This window comes from Callospermophilus lateralis, chromosome 1, assembly GCF_048772815.1.
Source record: "Callospermophilus lateralis isolate mCalLat2 chromosome 1, mCalLat2.hap1, whole genome shotgun sequence".
NCBI classification, from domain to species: domain Eukaryota; kingdom Metazoa; phylum Chordata; class Mammalia; order Rodentia; family Sciuridae; genus Callospermophilus; species Callospermophilus lateralis.
Window position 1 is genome coordinate 209628936 of NC_135305.1, and position 20377 is coordinate 209649312.

Sequence of the window (20377 nt, forward strand, 5' to 3'; positions counted from 1 at the left end):
TGGGGGTGCCTGTCAACACAGGAGGTTTTGGGGGACGTTGTGTCACTCTTTGAGAGACCAAGTGCTGACTTAGGTACACAGTTGGGTGGCCTCAGCCCTGTCCCTGCCCTCACATCTCTGCTGTGAGATGGGTGTGTTCCAGGTGCATCTCCCAAGTGGGCGCGTCAGGTGCTTGGGGAGCAGTGGACAATGGCAGTAAAGAGGACCCTTGCAGTCCCAACTTCTAGGGAAGGGGAGGCCCAAGGAGGTTTGGGGGCTTCTGGGACTCTGCAGCCCGGCCTGGGTGCACACCAGTGGTGGTCTGAAGAGGACCCAGCAAGCTGAGCCTTGACGGGGGTGAGGGACTTTTCTCTCTTGCTTGCAGTGGTGGCTCAGGCCGGGGTCCCTGCCTGCCCGGCGGCCTTCCACCCCAGCCCTGCAGGCTTGTTTTGTTGTGGGGTGCTTATCAAAACCCCAGACCTGGCCCCCAACTTGAAAACTTTGGGGGCAAGAAAATCCTTGACCACCCTAATCCCTGCAGGAGTCGATGTCCACCCCGCCCCCAGGGACCTTCCACCCAAACTATCAGTGTCCTTTCCTCTGCCCTCAGGGCCTCTGCCGGGCTGCCTGTCTGGGGTCTTCCCCAGCCACTCTTCCTCCCAGCTTCCGACCCCCTGGCTGGGCCAGCGCCCTACTAGCTCCTAAGGGGCCCGTGTTCCGCCATCACTGTCCTGACTACTCAAGGCTGTGTTTCTTGGGCACATGGAGGGTCTCCTGTCACTGCTGAAACAGATGAAGGATGCTAAATCCTGTCCAACTGCCAAGTCCAAGTTACAGCCACAGTGTGGAGAAGACTTGGGAGAGGGTCTGAGGGGGCGAGGCTGGGCACCCCTCCTGGCCTTTGCTTTGGTGCCCCCCCCACCCCATGGCTCCTAAGGGAGGCCAGGCTGTGTGGCTTTGGCTGTTGCCTGCTCTTCTGAAGCCAAGGTGTGTGTCAGCCTTGGCCTGGCCAGCTGTGACTCACCCTGGGCCTTGGCCCAACCCCGGGAGGTGACCCAAGGCATTAGCCTCACTTCCCCAACCAGGGCTGCAGCTCAGGGTTGGTGCCCACTTTTGCTCTACAGGAATCCCAAGAGGACTCAGGTTTGGCTGCACCCAAAGGAGCCCTCAGACTTGGAGCTAGGCCCAGCTGCCAGCCAAGCCTTCCAGGCTGTAGGTCAGAACTCATTCCTCCCTTGCTCTGAACCCTCCCCTGGCTCCCTGGTGCCTTCTCAATAAAACTCAAACTCTTGTACTTCTTTTGACACTCTGCCCCCCCCCCCCCAAATCTCGTGTGTCCTATCCAGCTCCTGCAGATCTCTCACCCCCTCTTCCTCCAGCCACACCAGCCTTCTCCAGGGCCCCTAGTCATTGCCCAGCTCCTTCCAGCCTCAGGGCCTTTGCTCAGGCTGTGCCCTCTACCTGGGATACCCTTTGCCCAACTCTCCCCAGGTTCTTTCCAAGTTCCTTCTCTTTTCCATCTCAGGTCCCTGACTGGCCCATCCCATCCTGTTTGATTTCTTTCTACCCAACAGTTTTCTTTTTGTTTTGTTTTTTGGTGAGCAAAAAGAATGGGACTTATTCAAATGAGAAGAAAAGAGAAAGCTCTCCTGTGGGGAAGAGGGGTCCCCCTAGGGGTTCCCCCTACCTAACAGTTTTGTTTTGGTACCAGGGATTTAACCTAGGGGCACTTTATCACTGAGCTACATCCCCAGCCCTTTTTATTTTATTTTTTTTTTAGTTTTGAGACAGGGTTGTTGCTAAATCTCATACTTGAGATCCTCCTGCCTCAGGCTCCCGAGTTGCTGGGATTAAGGACATGCACCTGGCTCCAACCTAATGGTTTTAAACCCCCAAATTATTTGAGTTGTTTTTATATCCCTAAAGCAAGGGGCTGTTTTCAGCATACAGTAGGTGCTCAGCAAATGCCCAAGGGCCAAAAGACTGAATCTGCCTCTGGATACATGGATGGGGAGATTTCTGGGGTCCCCTCTGTGCTCAGAGCCTTGACTTTCTCCCAATGAGGAGTAAGTGATAGGTAGCAACCACCATGACCTTTAGCCCTGGCCCACATCCTGCCCCCCAACCTGGTTCTGCCTTCTAGAACCCTCTCCCAGCAAGGGCTTATAGGGATTGGCTGGGACTGGGCTGTGAGTCATAAAGCTGCCATGGCACCAGGGTCCCAAGGCTGGCCATTCGGGCTGGTGGGTTCAGCTTCGGGGGCACGTGAGTGGGGCTGGAGAGAGGGGCTTTGTGGGGGGTACACACGGGACCCTGCTGTCCGCTAGCCCCAGTGCCTCCTACCCCAGCCTGCTCTGGGCTTCTCTTGAGTGGTAGGTCGGCCACTTGGCAACCCCAAAGCCTTGACGGTGGCTTCATCTTCCCGGGGAGGGGGGGCGCATCCTGAAGAGCCTATTGTGTCCCTGGGGTCCGAGGGACGGTGGTCTGAGTTCACTTACAGATGGGGGGACGGAGGCTCAGAGGGGTTTACTCCACATTGCTGAACCAGACTCGGCGTCTGTGTCCTGGGGGACCCCGTTCCTTGCCCGTGCCGTCCTGTCTCTCTCCCTCTCATCTGGTCACTCACTGGTCGGTCACATGGTTCATGAAACCTCTGACCCTAGAATGGACCCCGTGGGATTCTGGGACAGCGGTTTTCAAGTTCTACAGCTTGGGTGCCCTCATTCACCCAGCCACCCGCCCATCCACCCATTCATTGAGTCATTCATAAAGCATCTCGTGAGCACCTACTGTATGCACTCTTCTATGTGATGCTGTTAAATACGGCAAAACTTAAAACAGCCGTCACCACCCTGAGCAGCCCCTAGTCTAGTGGGAGAAAAGTCACAACAGAAAGAAGCAAGATAGGGGCTGGGGACAGAGCTCAGCAGGTAGAGAGCTTGCCTCACATGCACAAGGCCCTGGGTTCCGTCCCCAGCCCCACCCCCCCAAAAAAAAAAGCAAGATGCCAGGTGGCCTTCGGTGACGATGCCCCAAACCTGGTCCTTGTGCCAGTTTCAGCCCCACACCCCGAGTTCCCAGCATCTGAGCCCCGCCTTCCCTTTGCAGTGGGGTCTTGAGACCCAGCAGCTACGACCACAATAGCTTATTGTGACTCCATTACCCGCCCCTCCCAACATGCCCCGGGCGGGGGCGGGGCCTTCTGATCACCCTGCGCAGGGGGGGCAAGTGAGACCTGTGGAGGGGCTGCTTTGGGTTCTAGAGCAGAGTCTGAGAGCCCACTTCCTACCGCAGGCTGCTTTGTGCTGAGGCCAGGTGCGTCACAAGGGCCTCAGGGGGCAGGGTTCGCCTTCCTAGGCAAAGAGCTGGGGGCTGTGTTCTGTCCCCCCGACACTGCTGACAGGACAGTCTAGACTTGAAGACTCAGTTCTTCTGGGGACCCCCCCACAGGCCGGTGACCTTACCTCTCTGAGCCTCCATTTCTTAGTGTGGAAATATCAGTTAAGCCTGAGTGGTTGACAGTGCCTCGGATTATCCATGTCTTTTTTTTTTTTTAATAATTTTTTAGTTGTAGTTGGACACAACACCTTTATTTCACTTGTTTATTTTTGTATGTGGTGCTGAGGATCGAACCCAGGGTCTCGCACGCGCAAGGCGAGTGCTCTACTGCTGAGCCCCAGCCCCATTATCCATGTCTTGACTTTTTTTTTTTTTTTTTTTTTTTTGGTACTAGTGATTGAACTCAGGGGCACTCAGCCACTGAGGCACATCCCCAGCCCTGTTTTGTATTTTATTCAGAGACAGGGTCTCACCGAGTCGCTTAGGGCCTTGCTGTTGCTGAGGCTGGCTTTGAACTCGCGATCCTCCTGCTTCAACCTCCCAAGCATGTGCACCATGACGCCCAGTGTGACCGGGGTTTTGTTGTTGTTGTTGTTGTTGCGTGTTTGTTTTTGGTACTGGGGATTGAGTCCAGAGCCTCGTGCGTGATTGGCAGGTCCTCTACCCCTACTACTGAACTACAGCATCAGCCTATTTATTCAGCTGTTTTTATGTTCCCCCTTTTATTCTGGGTCTCAAATTATACGTGTATTAGGCCTTTTGATATTGTTCACAGGTCCCTGAGGCCTGGTTTATGGCCCTTTTCCTCTGTGACCGTTTCGCCTACAAGTGAATTTAAAATTTTTCAGATATTGTCTTTTATTCAATTTCAGAATCTCCATCTCTTCACTCATTACGAGCTTTTTTTTTTTTTTTTTTGGTACCAGGGATTGAACTCAGGGGCCCTTGACCATGAGCCACCTCCCCAGCCCTATGTCGTATTTTATTTAGAGACGGGGTCTCACTGAGTCACTTAGGGCCTTGCTTTTGCTGAGGCTGGCTTTGAACTCGCGATCCTCCTGCCTCAGCCTCCTGAGCCACTGGGATTACAGGCGTGCGCCACCGTGCCTGGCTGTAAACCTGTTTTTTAATTTAGCATGAACCAACTGCTGATTGAATGTATTTAAACGTATACTGAATATGTCAGTGAATTTTTTGGTCCTTATTCTCTCAACAATACAGTAAAACGACAATTTATATAGCATTTCTGTTGTATTAGATATTCTCAGTCATCTAGAGAAGATTCAGAGTCTCTGGGAAGACTGCATAGGTTCCCTCGAATCCTACACAGTTTTATAGATGGGACATAAGTATGCGTGGATCTAGGTGTCCACGGGGACCTGTGGAGACAGAGGTACAGCTGTAATTAGAAGAGTTGTTCTCCAATCCTTAACTGATCCCAGAATTTTCAGCACCTTGGTTTACACTTCTTCCTTCCTTCCTTTCTTTCTGTTTTTGTGGTGCTGGGGTTGAACCCAGGGCCTTTGCATATGAGGTGCGCACTGTACCAGCTGAGCTCTGTCCCCAGCCCTCAAGCTGTTTCTTGGAGGGCAGCTCTGATCTCAGTTTGGTTCGGTTATTCCTACCTGGGCTGCTTAGAAACTTCCCCACCCACATGTAGTTCAAAGGTCCTGTCGTGATCTTGGTGGTATATTTTATATTTATTTTTTAGTTGTAGTTGGACATGATACCTTTATTTTATTTCTTTATTTCTTTATTTTTATGTGGTGCTGAGGATTGAACCCAGGGGCCTCGCATGTGCAAGGCAAGCACTCTACCACTGAGCCACGGCCCCAGCCCCTGGTTTATTTTATTGTATATATTTTTGAGATGGGTTTTGGTTGGGTTGCTCCGGCTGGTCTCAAACTCCTGGGCTCAAGCGATCCCCTGGTTTCAGTGTCCCAAGTCAATGGGACTTCAGGTGTGCCCCGCTGCACGGGGCTTGGGCAGTGCTGGGGATGGAACCCAGGGCCTTGTGCATGCCAGGCAAGTGCCCTGCCACTGACCTACACTCCCACCCAGATGGAGGGCTTTTTTTTTTTTAAGAGAGTAGGGGAGAGAGAGAGAGAGACTTTTTTAATATTTATTTTTTTTTTAGTTCTCGGCGGACACAACATCTTTGTTTGTATGTGGTGCTGAGGATCGAACCCGGGCCACATGCATGCCAGGCGAGCGAGCTACCACATAAGCCACATCCCCAGCCCCTCATCAGACTTTTAAAAACCTTTCTGTGAGGAACCAATCGGGGTTCCCGTAGGCTAAGCTCATAAAAAACAGGAGAAACTCCCCATCAAAAATCTGCCGATGGACTCGGATGTCGCTCAGTTGGTAGAGTGCTTGCCTGCACGGCCCTGGGTTCAATCCCCAGTGCCACCAAAAAAAAAAAAAAAAAAATGCCTATGAGCCAGGCCAGTGGCACACCTATAATCTCCAGCATCTTGAAGCTGAGGTGGGAAGATTGCATGTTCAAGGCCAGTCTCAGCAACAGGGAGGCACTAAGCCACTCAGTGAGACCCCGTCTCTGAAAAAAATACGAAATAGGGCTGGGGGTGTGGCTCAGTGATCGACTGCCTCTGAGTTCAATCCCTGGTACCAAAAAATAATAAAAAAAAAAACAATCTGCCTGATGGGAGAGGGTAGACAGCTCCGTGGCCGAGCAGTTGCCTATTGTGCTCAAGGCCTTGGGTTCCATCCCTAACACACACACACACACACAAAAAAAAATCATGGTGCCTATGATTTTGTAATTTTCACTTTCCATTTAAGACTATGTAGTGATTATTACCTCAACAGCCCTTAAAATAATTTTATGACTTGTTTATGAAGATCCTGGATTGTCATGTGGACCCCTTTTTTCTGCTGAGATAGGATCTTGCTCTGTTGCCTACGTTGTTACTCTTAATAATTCATAAGGTTAAATTTCTGGGTTTCCTTCAAGATACTGTTGTTTTTTTTTTTTTACCAGGGGTTGAACTCAGTGTCACCCAACCACTGAGCCACACCCGAAGCCCTATTTAGAGTCAGGGTCTTACTGCGTTGCTTAGTGCCTCGCTGTTGCTGAGGCTGGCTTTGAACTCGTGATCCTCCTGCCTCAGCCTCCCGAGCCTCTGGGATGACAGACGTGCGCCACCTCGCCTGGCCCGAGATACTGTCAAACAGGGCCTGGGCTGGCAGAGCAATCGCATAGCAAGTGTCAGGTCTCGGTTTTGTCCCGAGCCTGGGGGCGGGAGGCATCCTGGACTCTATTTCTTCTCAGCCTTGGGTTGTCTTCACTTTTCCTTCTTCTAAACAACAGTGAGGGATGACGTCCTATACTCATATCTGAATTCCTGCTATTTTCTAGTATGTTCCTTCCTGTGGACTCTCTTTTTATTTATTTATTTTGAGGAATTTGGTGTTTTTTGCTTTTAACATTTCTTCTTGTGTTGGTTTTGAGGACAGAGCCAGCCAAGAGCAGTGTTGCTCCACGGTGCATGTGATGAAGAGCTGAAGGCAGCCGCCTCTTACAGGCTGGCTTCTGAGACTGTACCTTCTTCTCCTGCTCCTCTTCCAACTCTATGACCCTCCAAGGTAAGAAGGTGGCTGGGCAAGGGCTTTGGCTGATCCAGCCAGAGGAACAACATACTTTTCTGCTAAACAAGTATGTCCTGCTGCAGCTTGTGCGGGAGGACTATTTGATAGGGTCCCGAGTCTGCGAGGTAATCATCACTACACGGTCTTAAATGGAAAATGCAAATTACAATCCCAGAGGCACCGGTATTATTAGTAGTATTATTTTTTGGTGTTAGGGATGGAACCCAGGGCCTTGAGCATGGTAGGCAAGTGCTCGGCCACGGAGCCCTGTACCCTGCTCCCAATCAGGCAGATTCTTTTTTTTCTTTTCTTTTCTTTTCTTTTCTTTTTTTTTTTTTGAGATGGGATCTCACAGAGTTACTCACAGGTCCCAAGTTACTTCTGAAGGCCACAGTCATCCTCTCAGTCTGCCTTCTGCTCCTCCTCCCACCTGCAGTTGGTCCAGCCACCCACCAGCCACTCACTCATCCACCCCATTCATCCCTTTACCCATCCACTCACCTACCATCTACTTAATCATCCATCCACCCACCCATCCACCCGTCCATCCATCCATGTATCCATTCTTTCATTCTTTTGTCTATCTACACGTCTGTCCATGCATCTAAGCATCCAACCATCATCCATCTATCCATCTGTCTTTCCGTTCATCCTCCATCTAACCATTCTCCCACCCACCCACCCATTTGCCATTCATCTGTCCATCTATCTATCTGGCCATCCATCCACCCATCCATCTACCCATCTATCCACCTATCCATCCACTATCTACCTATCCATCCACCCATCCATCCATCCGTCTGTCTGTCCACCCATCTATCTGTCCATCTGTCCATCCACCCATCCATCCACCCACTCATCCATCCATCCATCCACCCATCTGTCCATCTTTCTGTCTATCCATCCATCCATCCATCTGTCCATCCATCCATTCAGCCATCTGTCCATCCATCTATCTATCTATCTATCCATCCATCCCTCCACCCATCTGTCCATCTTTCTGTCCATCCATCTATCCATCCATCCATCTGTCGGTCCACCTGTCCATCCATCCATCCATCATCCATCCATCCATCTGTTCATCTTTCTGTCCATCCATCCATTCAGCCATCTGTCCATCCATCTATCCATCCATCCATCCACCCATTCATCCACCCATCTGTCCATCTTTCTGTCCATCCATCCATCCATCTGTTCATCCATCCATCCATCTGTCTTTCTGTCCGATCGTCCATCCATCCATCCATCCACCCACCCACCCATCCATTCACCTGCCCATCTACACATGCATTAATCTGTCCATCCACACATGTAGTCACTTCCACCCCCCAACCATCCATCTACCCACCCACCCCTGCATCCCCCTGTCTGTCCATCGACCTGTTCCCCCCACAGGCCCATCTGACCTGCTCAGGAACCAAGATGATGCAGCCGGCCGCACAGCTCCAGTTCATGAACCAGTTGTCACCGAGTGGGCAGTGCATCCCCCCGCCCCAGCCCATCCACTGCCTCCCGGACAAGGTGGGGAGAGCGTCTGCGCAGCAGTATGAGGCCCGCAAGTCCAAGGAGCAGCTTCTGCAACAGCCGGCTCAGAGCAAGACGGAGCCTCGCCGCATCCCGCGCCTCCGGGCGGTGGTGGAGAGCCAGGCCTTCAAGAACATCCTGGTGGACGAGATGGACATGATGCTGTCCCGGGCAGCCACCCTCATCCAAGCCAACTGGAGGGGCTACCGGCTCCGCCAGAAGCTCATCTCCCAGATGTTGGCGGCCAAGGCCATCCAGGAGGCCTGGCGGCGCTTCAACACAAGGCGCCTTCTCCGCTCGAGCAAGGTCACGGTGAAGAGGGTGAGCAAGGAGGAAGGAGACATCCCTTACCACCCGCCCCAGCAGGTGCGCTTCCAGCCCCCGGAAGACAAGCCCCTTCAGATGCAGCCCGTCATGATGAGCAAGGAGACCCAGTTCCCGTCCTCCGACAGCCTCGTCACCTGCATCCCCCAGCTGGGCCTGCTGCAGCACCCCGCGGCCCAGGGCATGGCTGGGCCCGGCATGCAGGCTCCTCACGGCCCCGGAGCCCACGGGGTGGCCTTCCTGCCGCACCAGACCATCGCCATGAGACTTCCGAGTCCGGTGAGTCTAGATCCCAAGTGCCAGCCATGCCTGCTGACGAAGACCGTCAGGAGCTCCTGCCTCATCAGGCACCTAGAGGGGGACACGGTGAAGACCAAGCACGTAACTACCAGAGCCACCAAAGCAGGGGCCCCAGAGCCACCCCCCTCGGGCAGGTATGGCCAGACAGTTCCTGGAACATTCAAGGCCCAGATCCAGGCCCACGTGGAAGCCGATATCCACAAGACCCCACCCCAGGCCTTCCCAGCGTCCACCCCGAGCAAGACCCCACCCAAGACAAGTCCACTGGTTTCCATAACCAGGACCCAGGCCCAGGTGTCCCCCATTTCCACAGCGACCAAGACGCCACCTCAGACAGGTCCGGGACCCATAATGACAGTCATGAAGACCCTGGCCCAGACAGGCCCGTCGCCCACAGTGACCAGGACCCAAGCTCAGATGCGACAGACACCTTCACTAACCAACGCTCCACTGCAGTCACGGTTGGCAGCCACCATGGCCAAGATCCCCCCCCAGGTGTGCCTGTTGGCTTCCGTGATGAGGCCCCCGTGCCCCGCACGCCCAGGGGCCACCACAGCCAGGCCCCCGCCACAGACGTGCCCAGTGTCTGCAGTGACGAAGCCCTCACCCCAGATACGCCTGGTGACCGCCCCGACCAAAAACCAGATGCCAACTTGCCAAGCCGCCACTGTGACCAAGACTCCGTCCCAGGTTTGCCCAGGTGCCTCCATAATGAAGCCTCCGCCCCAGACGCGCCTGGCGGCCATGATAACTAAGACCCCAGCCCAGATCCGCTCAGTGGCAGCTGTCCTCAGGACCCTGTGCCTGGTCCCTCCCGTCGTGGGAAATCTCAGAACGCCACCCCAAACGGCGGCGGGATCCGCGGGAATTCCCAGCGCGTGCTCCACCATGCACCTGAATGCACAGAAGGGCAAGGTCATGGTGAACGTGAGGCAGACAGCCGGCGTCAAGGACTCATCCCACTCGTACCTGGCTGAGGGGAAGGTCCGGGGTGTCCCCCAGCCACACCTCGAAGCTGGGGCTCCCAAGCCCATGGCCAGGGGTCCCTTGGAACCTGAGAAGGTCAGGACCGGCCTCCAGAGGCAGGTGAAAAAAGAAACGGTGTCAAAGACCAACATGACCATGGAGATGACCCAGCCTTTACCATGGACAAAGGTTGCTGAGGACAGGAACAAGTCCCCGCCACAGGCACAGCAGAGGATAGAGCTCATCAAGGTGCAGTCCCAGGTGTACGTACCTGTAGAAGCAGCTGCGGCCCTGCCCCGGACCCAGACGGCTGCCCCTCTGACCAAGACCTTGTGCCAGGCGCGTCCGTCTCCCAGGCAGGCCAAGGTCCTGCCCCAGGAGCAGCTGACCACACCCCTGACCAAGACCTTGACCCAGTTACATCCAGCCACCGAGCAGGCCAAGGCCCTGTCCCAACAAGTACATCTGGCCACATGTCCCCCAACAGCCATGCCCCAGCCACACCTGGCCACGTGCCTGACGAAGACCACATCCCAGGTGCATCTGACTTCTGAGCAGACCAAGGTCCTGTCCCAGGGACATCTGTCCACAACCCTGGCCAAAACCCTGCCCCAGCCCCCGCTGGCCGCATCTCCGACGACAGCGTCCCCGCTGCACTCGCCCGCCAAGCAGACCAAGGCTGTGCCCCAGGCCCCGCAATCACCCAAGACCCCCTCCCAGGTGTACCCACCCTCCAGGCTGACCAAGACCCCGTCGCTGGCTCACCTCGTCACGTGTCTGACCAAGGCCCAGTCCCAGGTGCATCTGAGCTCGGGGGCAGTGAAGATCCAGTCCCAAGCGCAGCTGCCCGTTGGGCTGACCAAGACACAGTCCCAGGCCCAGCTGGTCTCCCAGACCAAGTCCTTCTACACAGCTCGCCAGTCCACGGACCTCAACAGCAAGACGCAGTCCCAGCCCCTCCTGACCGGGTCCAGGGCGTCTGCCGCCTCCTGCCAGCACCTGGGGGCAATGAGCTTCCTGTCCCGACCCAAGTCCGAGGACAGGCCTGCCCAGCTCCAGCCCCAAGGCCATGTACAGAGCAAGACCACGCACGGACCCTGCCCAGTGGCCTCAGAGGCCCAGGGCATGCTGGTACCTCTGATGACCTCCACCGGACACCCCACGTGCAACATCGAGCCCTGGGGTGACAGCGGAACGGCGCGGGCCCAGCCGCCGGTGGCTAGCCAGGCGGTGCCCTGTCAGGAGGCGGCGGCTTCCCAGATCGCCTCCCTGTGCGCGGAGCTGGCCGCTGTGCTGGGCTCCCAGGAGGACATCCGGGCCCTGCTGGCCAAAGCCCTCTCCCAGGGAGAAGTGCGGGCCGCTCTGAACCAAGCCCTGTCCAAGGATGTCCTGGGCACCACTGTGACCAAGGCGATGCCGCAGGGCATGCTGGGCATGGCCCTGGTGAAGGCCTTGTCCTGGGGTGAACTGGGCATCACCCTCTCCCGGGCGCTGTCTCGGGGCGAACTGCGCTCAGAACTCACCAAGGTCATGCAGGGCAAGTTGGCCGAAGTGCTCAGCAAGGCCCTGACCGACGAGGAGCGGGCGGCCCTCGGTCAAGCCCTGTGTCAGGGGGAGCTGGGTGCTGTCCTCAGCCAGTCTCTGTCCCAGGCAGCCTTGAGGACTGCAGCCATCCTCCCCAAGGCCTCCTCGAAAGCTGTGGGCAGCGGGATGACTCTGCTGCCCGCCTCGGTGGAGGTGGACTGCCGGGGGAACGCGTCGGCCGCGTGGGGATCCGCCGTGGGCCCCGGGAGACCGCAGCCCAGCAAGGTCAGGGTCTCCCAGGTTGGAGGCTGGGAGGACTTCACCAGGGGCCAGCACGCCGGGCTCCTGGAGGAGATGGGGGACGGGGCCACGTTGGAGGGGTCACCCTGCTCAACACTGTTCCCTGTGGGTGTGTCCCTAACCCGGAGGATGGTCCCCAGCATCTACCACTATCCCATGGTCATGGGCCTGGACCTCATACAGTCCTGGGGGAGGGGGCCCGCGGGGGTCTCGTATCTGAGCCCCAGCATCACAAAGAGAAGCAGGTGGCTGACCCCAGGGGCCAGCCCCGTGACGGGGGTGGAGGGCCCCCACTTGCCTACGGCGCCCCGCGCTCAGCCGCCCCCCAGCCTGTGGCAGTCCTTCATTGTCAACGGCATAGGCCCCAGCACAAGCCAGCCATCCATGACATGTGACAGTACCCCGAGCTCCCACAAGCCACAAGTGGTCAGCAGGGTGGCCTCTCATTCGTGGGCGCTGTCAGGGAAGGGCAGCGGGGCCTTTGGTAGACCTCCGGGCAGCGTGGGCGGCAGGAGGGCGGCCCATTCCCAGCCGTCTTTCCCCGTCTGTCAGGATGCCGCTTGCTGGTGTCAGTTTTCGGGGGTCAGCAGGGTGTCCCCCAAACACTCCCATCACCGCTCAGTGATCAGAGGTCAGAATCAGCTGTGCAAGGCCCCCGAGGAGGCTCTGAGGAGGAGGCCCCAGCCTCCATGTCCCAAGCCGCCCTTCCATGGTCCCAAGCAGGTAGTCACCAACATGGCCTCAAGCTCAATGAGGACCACCATGGTGAGCAAGGTGCAGGCACCCAAGTGCCCGGCAGGTGGCGGTTTGTACCCAGGTCCCCCAGCCATCATGTTGGGACGCGGCCTTCCCTGGACACCCACCCCTAGGCCGAGGGGGGCTCTAACAAGGAATCCTCCCCGTCCCCGGGAGCACGTGGCTAGTCACCAAATGTCCCTTCTCAATGAGTTGGTGTCCAGTTTGCCCCAGCACCCAGACAATGTCCTGACTAGAAACTTTACCCCAGGCTCCGGGGTCCCCAGGCAGAATAACAGCGAGTCCCAGAGCTCTCTGCAGAGCTGCAGCTCCCCCAGCTTCTCCGCCCTGTCCGTGGCCAGCCTGACCGCTGTGGACCTTGTGGACAAGGCCCAGGCAGGCCTCGCAGACCAGGCCCCCCGGCCCAAGTCCCTCCCCGCTCAGGACGACCAGGGGAGGTGCCAGAGGCTCGTGGCTACAGAAAAGTCCGAAAGAGGGAGCCCCGGGCAGAAGATCCCAGACCTCTACTGGCGCCCCCCTACTGTCCCCCCGCTCACCCCAGTCCTGAGCCGTGGCCCAGTGTCCAGCCACATGGCCTTGAGTGTCCACTGGGACTCAGAGGATGAGAAGAAGAATAGGTCCTCCCCGGGCCAGAGCTCCTTGGATCTGGTGGAGCGAGTCTCGCGGGAGGCTCTCAGACCAGGGCTGAGGAGGAGTCTGTCTCTGGGCGCTGTGGTCCCTGTGGAGCACCAGCAGCCATCTCTGGCCACCAAGCTGGCTCTTAACCAGTCTCAGTCTATATCGGCCAGTCGGGGAGCCCCAAACCTCGCCAAGTCGATCCTTTGCCAGCTGCCAGTGGCCGGCAGGTTGACCCGAAGCCTGTCCCAGCCTACAGTGTGCATTAAGGTGCCCTCAAGCAGAGCCCAGCCTCTGGCTACCATTAGACCAGCCTCAAGCCCACCCCAGCCAAGAGTGGGTGGCAGGGTGTTCCTAGTAATACCCAGCACGTCCTCAAGCGGCGAGGTAGCCTCTGGAGGTGTATGTACCTCTGGGACTGGCAGGGAGACCCCGAGCAAAGCCCCCCCATCTATGGCCAGTGAGATAGTCCCAAGGTCTGGCCATTTATCTGAGGCCAGTAGGGTCTCCACAAGCCTGGTCCCTATAGCTAGGACTGATGGGGTCGGTCCAACACAGAGCCACCCATCTGAGATCAGTAGGGTGACCCCCGGCCCAGCTCAGCCACCTTTGGCCAGTGGGGTGTCCCCAAACTTGGCCCAACCTTCTGTGGCCATTGGAGTGTCCTTAAACTTTGCCCAGCCACCTGTGGACAGTGGGGTGTCCCCCAGCCTAGCCAAGCCATCTATGGCCACTGGACTGCCCCCCAGCCTAGTCCAGTCATTGGTGGCCAGTGGGGCATCCCCAAACCTGGCTCAGCCGTCTCTGTGCACTGAAACGTCCCCCAGTCTAGCCCAGCCATCCAAGGCCAGTGAAGTATCCCCAAGATTTGTCCAGCCTTCTACGGACAACGGGTTGTCCCCAAGCCCAACTCAGCTACCTATGGGCAGCGGGGTGTTCTCAAGTTTTGTTAAAACTTCTCTGACCGGTGGGGTCTCCCCCAGCCTAGCCCAGCCATCTATGGACAGTCGGGAATCCCCTGGCCCAGCCCAGACATCTTTGGCCACTGGGGTGTCCCCTTGCCTAGCTCTCCCATCGACGGCCAGTGGGACATCCCCAAACCTTGCCCAACAATCTATGACTGTTCGGGTGTCCCCAAACCTTCCCCATAAGTCTATGGCCGGTGGGATGACCCCAAGCCCAGCCCAGCCTTCTATAGCCATTGGGACGGCACAGCTTCTTGAACAACCTTCTGTGGCCCATGGGATGTCCTCAAACCTTGGCCAGCCTTCTATGGCCAGTGGGATGTCCCCACATCCTGCCCAACCATCTTTGACTAGTGGAGTGTCCCCTGGCCTCCCTCATGCATTGATGTCCAGTGAGGTGTCCCCCCCACTTGCCCAGCCTTCGATGACCCCAAGCCCACCCCACCAATCTGTGGCCAGTGGAGTGTCTCAAAGCCTAGCTCAACCTTGCATGGCCACTGGGCTGTCCCCAACCTTTGCCCAGCCTTCTATGGCCAATGGGGTGTCCCCAAGACCACCCCAAAGATCTACAGCCCAAGGAATGGTTCTGAGAATGTCCCAACCTCCTATGGCCATTGGGATGTCCCCAAGCTTGGCTAATCCCTCTGTTTCCCATGGGGTATCCTCAAGTATTGGCCAGCCTACCATGGTCAGTGGGATGTCCCCAAGCCCACCTCACCTATCTCTGACCAGTGGGATGGCTCCAAATCTAGATCAACCTGTGGCCAGTGGGGTGTCCCCAAGCCCACCCCAACGATGTACAGCCCGTGGAGTGTCTCTAAGAGCGCCCCAGCCTTCTATGGCCAGTGGGCTGTCCCCCACCTTTGTCCAGCCTTCTATGACCAGTAGGGAGCCACCCACCCTTGAGCAGCCTTCTATGACCAGTGGGCTGTCCCCAAGCCTACCTCACCAACCTATGACCAGTGCGCTGTCCCCAAGCCTACCTCACCAACCTATGACCAGTGCGCTGTCCCCAAGCCTACCTCACCAACCTATGGCCAGTGCGCTGTCCCCAAGCCTACCTCACCAACCTATGACCAGTGCGCTGTCCCCAAGCCTACCTCACCAACCTATGGCCAGTGCGCTGTCCCCAAGCCTACCTCACCAACCTATGGCCAGTGCGCTGTCCCCAAGCCTACCTCACCAACCTATGGCCAGTGGGATGTCTCAAAGCCTAGCTCAACCTTCTGTGGCCAGCGGGGTGTCCCCAAGGCCATCCTACCAATCCACAGCCTATGCAGTAGCTCCGAGCCTGGCCCAGCCTTTTATAGACAGTGGGGTGTCCCCAAGTCTGGCCCAACTGTGTATGGCTATTGGGATGTCCCCAAGCTTGGTCCATCCTTCTATGACAAATGGGGTGTCCCCCAGCCTAGCTCACCCACTGATGGCTGGTGGCTTATCTCCCATTCTGTCCCACCGACCCATGGCCACTCCCAGCCCGGCCCATCTATCTATGGCCAGTGGGGTACCCCCAAGCTTTATCCACCCCTCCGTGGCCAGTGGGATGCACCCATACCTGGCTCAGCCACCGGTGGCCAATGAGGTGTCCCCAATCTTTGCTCAGCCTTTTATTGCCCACAGGGTTCCCCCAAGCTTTGCCCAGCACCCTATGCCCTGGGGAGTATCCCAAGGCCTGGTCCAACCCTCTGTGGCCAGTGAGGTGACCCCAAGCCTAGCCCATCCAGTATTGGCCAGTGGAGGGTATCCCATTCTGTCCCACCAACCGATGGCCAGTGGGGTAGCCCCCAGCCTTATCCAAACACCTCCATCCAGTCCACCGGTCTCCAGGCAAACCTGGGCCAACCACCCCTTTCTGGCTCCCGGGGCATCCCCTCTTCTGGCTCAGGCCTCCATGGCTCATCTGGGGCCCCTGAGCCTGTCCCAGCCCTGCGTGGCCACTGGATTGGCCTGTGGTCTCTCCCAGCCATCCGTGATCTATGGGGTGGGTCGGGGTCTCTGTGAGCCATCCCCAGGGCCCCGGGTGGATCCGACCCTGCAGGCCTCACGAGTGAGTGCAGGTGGCCCCGGCCTGTGCCCTCCGTCCATCTTCCTCTCCCTCGGCTCGGGCAGGTCCTACTCCTGCGTGCCTGGGAGGCTGGGCCTGGGTCTGCACCAGCCTCCTCTGGACGTCGAGGTGGGCACGTGTGAGGACCCCGCTGTGGCAGATAGGGTGGTCTCAAACCTCCAGGACGCTCAGTTTAGCAAGGTGTCCCTTGGGCTCCACCAGCCATCCAGTGTGTGGGGGAGGCACCCCACAGCGGTCTCCATGTCCGCTCCCAACCTCTACCAGTCGGATATGACCAAGGAGGCCACCCAAGGACCCAATATGTTCCATTCGACTTGGCTCAAGGGCATGTCTGCCTGCTCCTCTGAGGGGCCCGCAGCCGCTGGTATGCTGCTCAGTCTGTCCCAGGGGGCTACCCCCGCTGGCCTGGCCAGGAGCATGTTCCAGAAAAACATGGTGCCTTCAATGGGCCCAAGCCAATGTCAGGTGACGGATGGCCTGGTTCCCATGGCGTCCCAGGTCTTGGAGAGAGGGGTCTCTCTGACTCATGGAGAAACTTCCATGGCCTCGGGGATGGACCCCAGTCGTCCCCGTGTCGCCCTGCCCGGCAGACTGGGTACGAGCCAGGACCCGCTCTCCATGTTTCATCTGGGCCTCAGAACCTCTCAGGCCACCGTCCCACTGCCCGTGCCATTAGACCACCAGCTGCCCGCCATGCCCACAGCTGTCCCATCTAGTTACCCATATGCACGTATTGTCCCTGAGGATGCTGTGATGGGGACAGCCAGCGGTAGCCTTGCCTCAAGGTCTGCAGACCGTCGGCTGACCCCAGCCATGGTCCCAAACGCTGTGGCTAATTTTATGGCCTGTAGTCTTTCCCGAGGGTCTGTGATCAGGGGTATGGGTCAGAGCCTTCCCCGGGGGTCCATGGTCACTGGCATGGCCCAGAGTCGTCTTCTAGACCCCACGGCCAGTGGCGTGGCCCACAGTCTCCCCCCAGGGACTGGAGCCGGTAGGGTGGCCCCTCATCAAATGGCGGCATTGGGAACTAAAGGGAAGAGGCTGGACCTGGCCATGGGGCCCTTGGCCAGGTTCACTGCTCCGAGCTTGTCCCCAGGTTCGGTGGCCCGTGGGGTTGGCCCAAGTGTCCCTCTTGGTTCTGTGAAAACCGGAGGCCAGAGTCCTCCCCAGGGGTCCATGCTCATCGGACTCACCCCCCGGCCCTACCACGGAGCTGGGGAGGGCCCTGCGGCCCTGCTCCAGGCCGCCCAGGCCGCCCAGGCCGCCGGCCTGGCCCAGGTTCACCCTCAGGCCTCAGGAGCCCAGGGCACAACCAGGGGTCAGCACCGAGTGCCCACAGTTCTGTCAAGAGCCTCACCCTTTATTCAGGACCCTAGGATACTGACACCGGGGACCATAGAGGACCCAACCAAATTGAAACCAAGAGACTTAGGTGAGGCTCTAGCCCAGGAATCAGGATCCGATAGAGAGTCCAACAAATCCAAGGTCCTTGAGGTGACCCCATGGATGTGCCAGAGCCCCAGGGACAATTACGTCGAGACTCCTCCAGGGCCCCCACGGGCAGAGGAGACACTTCCCAAAGGCCAGATGTCACTGCTGGGCGAGAGGGCTCCCGGCCAAGCCAGCGGCATGGCTCCCGTCCCTTTCCGGGCCAGGCACTCGATGACCAGTAGCTTCTCCACGAGTCTCCAACCCGACTCGGTGAGCCCCAGGGGTCCCCCCGGCACCTACCTCCTCACCACCAGCAGGGCCCGTAGTCTGCAGTTGGGGACTGCAGTGGACAGGGCCATGCCACAGCCCCTGACTCCAGTGGTCTCTGACGACTTCTCAGCTCTTCAGCCCGAGTCCATGACTCACATGAGACCGCCAAGCCAGGGGTCACTGGCTTCTGATATAGTCTTGATATCACCCCATCTGGCCAGTCCCGTGGCCTCCAGTGTATATGCAGGGTCTGCGGCCAGGACGGAGAGCTCAGGTGTGCTCCAGAGGTCAGGGGCCGGCCACGTGGCCCCACACGGGCAGCCCTATCAATCGAAAGCCGTGCCCGGTCACTCCCAGATGGCACCTGTCCCCAGTGCATTCCAGAAACCAGTGTCCGGGAACCTGACCCAGACCAGCCTCAAGTCTCTCCGCCCTAAAAAATACTACCGACTCATTCATGGTAAACTTATTCCCGAGTTGCTAGAAGGTTCTATGACCACGGTGGTGCCCTCCAATCAGGTGCAGAGGCAGGAAACCCAGTCCCCCCTGGGCAGCCGCAGACACTCCCCTTGTGAACTGTGGGTGGGCAGGTCACCCACTGTCCAACCCAGCGATACAGCATTTGGCTCCAGCGTCACTAGACTGTCCCCCGGGGTTCGGAGGGTGTCTCTGGGCTATACAACTTCACCCAGTGGCCTCTGGAGGCCCCTCCTTGAACAGGACTCCCAAGAGTCCGTGCATCTTGTCACTAGACATCACAAGCCATTTCCGACCCCCTCTGTCCACCAGGGCCAGATCTCCCGTCATGCCGTGGGTCCTGTAGCTGGCCTTCACAAGCCACCCCTGGTCCCCACTGTACTCCAGGGCCCCGTGGATGCTGGCTTGGCCAGTGCTGTTCCCAGCGTAGCCGTCAGGCCCATGGACCACGCTGTGGCCCCCCAGAGCATGTGGGAGACGGCCAGGGGCCCCGTGCCGTGGGACACCTTGGGCAGCGTGGCGGCGGTGAGCCCCAGACAGCCGGGGGAGCTGATGGTGTCCGTGCAGACCATGGAGAAGATCCTCGTCCGGGCCGCGGTGGTGATCCAGGCGTTCGCGCGCGGCTACCTGGTCCGCAGTACCATCCGGGTGTGGCATCAGTGCGCCACCGTCATCCAAGCGAGTTGGCGTGGCTTCCGCGTGCGACGGAACCTGGCCCGGCTGTACCGAGCCACCACCATCATCCAGGCCGCCTGGCGAGGCTACTGCACCCGCAGGGACTGTGCCCAGCAGATGCTGCTCCCGGCCGTGTGGGTGGAGCTGGGCAGCAAGGTCCGGGCCGCCCCCGACCCCCGCTCTTTCCCGGGCAGCGAGGCCAGGCTGGGCTCCGACCACCGCTGCTTCCAGTCCTGCCAGCCTCACATCTGCAGCCTCTGCCAGTCGCTGAGCCCCGGGCTGGGCAACCCGCCCAGCGTGGTGATGCTCGTGGGCTCCAGTCCCCGCACGTGCCACATGTGCGGCCACACCCTGCCCACGCGAGTGGTGCACGGCATGGGCCGCAGCATCTCCAGCCAGGGGGGCCTACTGTGGGCCTGCAGCTCCCCGAGGGCCTCCCAGGGCCTCTGCAGGTCACCCGGCCAGAACAGAGCGGCCATGGCCATCCAGTCGGCCTGGAGGGGCTTCAAGACCCGCCGCCAGCTCCGGCAGCAGCAGTCGGCAGCCAAGATGGTTCAGTCCAACTGGAGAGGCCACTACACCCGGAGCTGCCTCACCACGGACATGCTCCTGGGGTCGGGAGCCCCGCGGGACTGCTCAAGGGATCCCTCGCGACACAGCACCCACAGCACCCGGTCCGCGCGCTGGCCTGGCGTCTAGGACCCTGGCTGCGTGCCAGCAGAGGGACATATGGGAAGGACCGTGTGGCTCTCTGGGTCTGACGAATAAAGTCCTCCACAGCCTGGGTCCCGGGTCTCGTGTTCTGGGTTAATGGGCGTCTTGGGAATTGGGGGAGGGGATCCGGAACAGCCCAGGGGGAGGGGGCCCCAACGCTTCCAGCCACGTGGGTCTGTCCTGAAGGTCGCCGCCTGCCAGGACGGCCTCTCAAGTGCCATCCTATCCTTCCATGGCTAGCGGGGTGGCCGCTGGCCGGTCACTTCCGGATGAAAGCTGCCCCCTGCATACTTCAGAAACCCAAATCTGGGGACCCGGCCCAGAGCAGCCGCCTGGAACACCTCGGCCTGGGGGCACCTGGGGCTGGAAGTACTGGCAGGTTCCAGGTGCACCCCGATTGGGAGGGTGCCAGGCCCACCCACAGAGGGGGACAATGACATTCCCAGCCTCATGGGGCATAGGATGGAGCTGCAGAAAAGGGAAGGGGCAGGGGCGCTCTGGGTGGGCAGCCTGGACAGAGAAGAGTCACGCAGGGTGGAGG

General features: G+C 58.5%; 1 protein-coding gene across 1 annotated transcript; it reads left to right on the plus strand.

Moving 5' to 3' along the window:
- The first annotated feature begins 6914 nt into the window (after positions 1 to 6914).
- On the plus strand, positions 6915 to 19821 carry Iqcn (IQ motif containing N). The gene is given in 4 exon segments (XM_076856876.2): positions 6915 to 6927; positions 8326 to 8435; positions 8437 to 11853; positions 16618 to 19821. Coding segments are annotated over 4 exon segments (6744 nt in total).
- Positions 19822 to 20377: the final 556 nt, after the last annotated feature.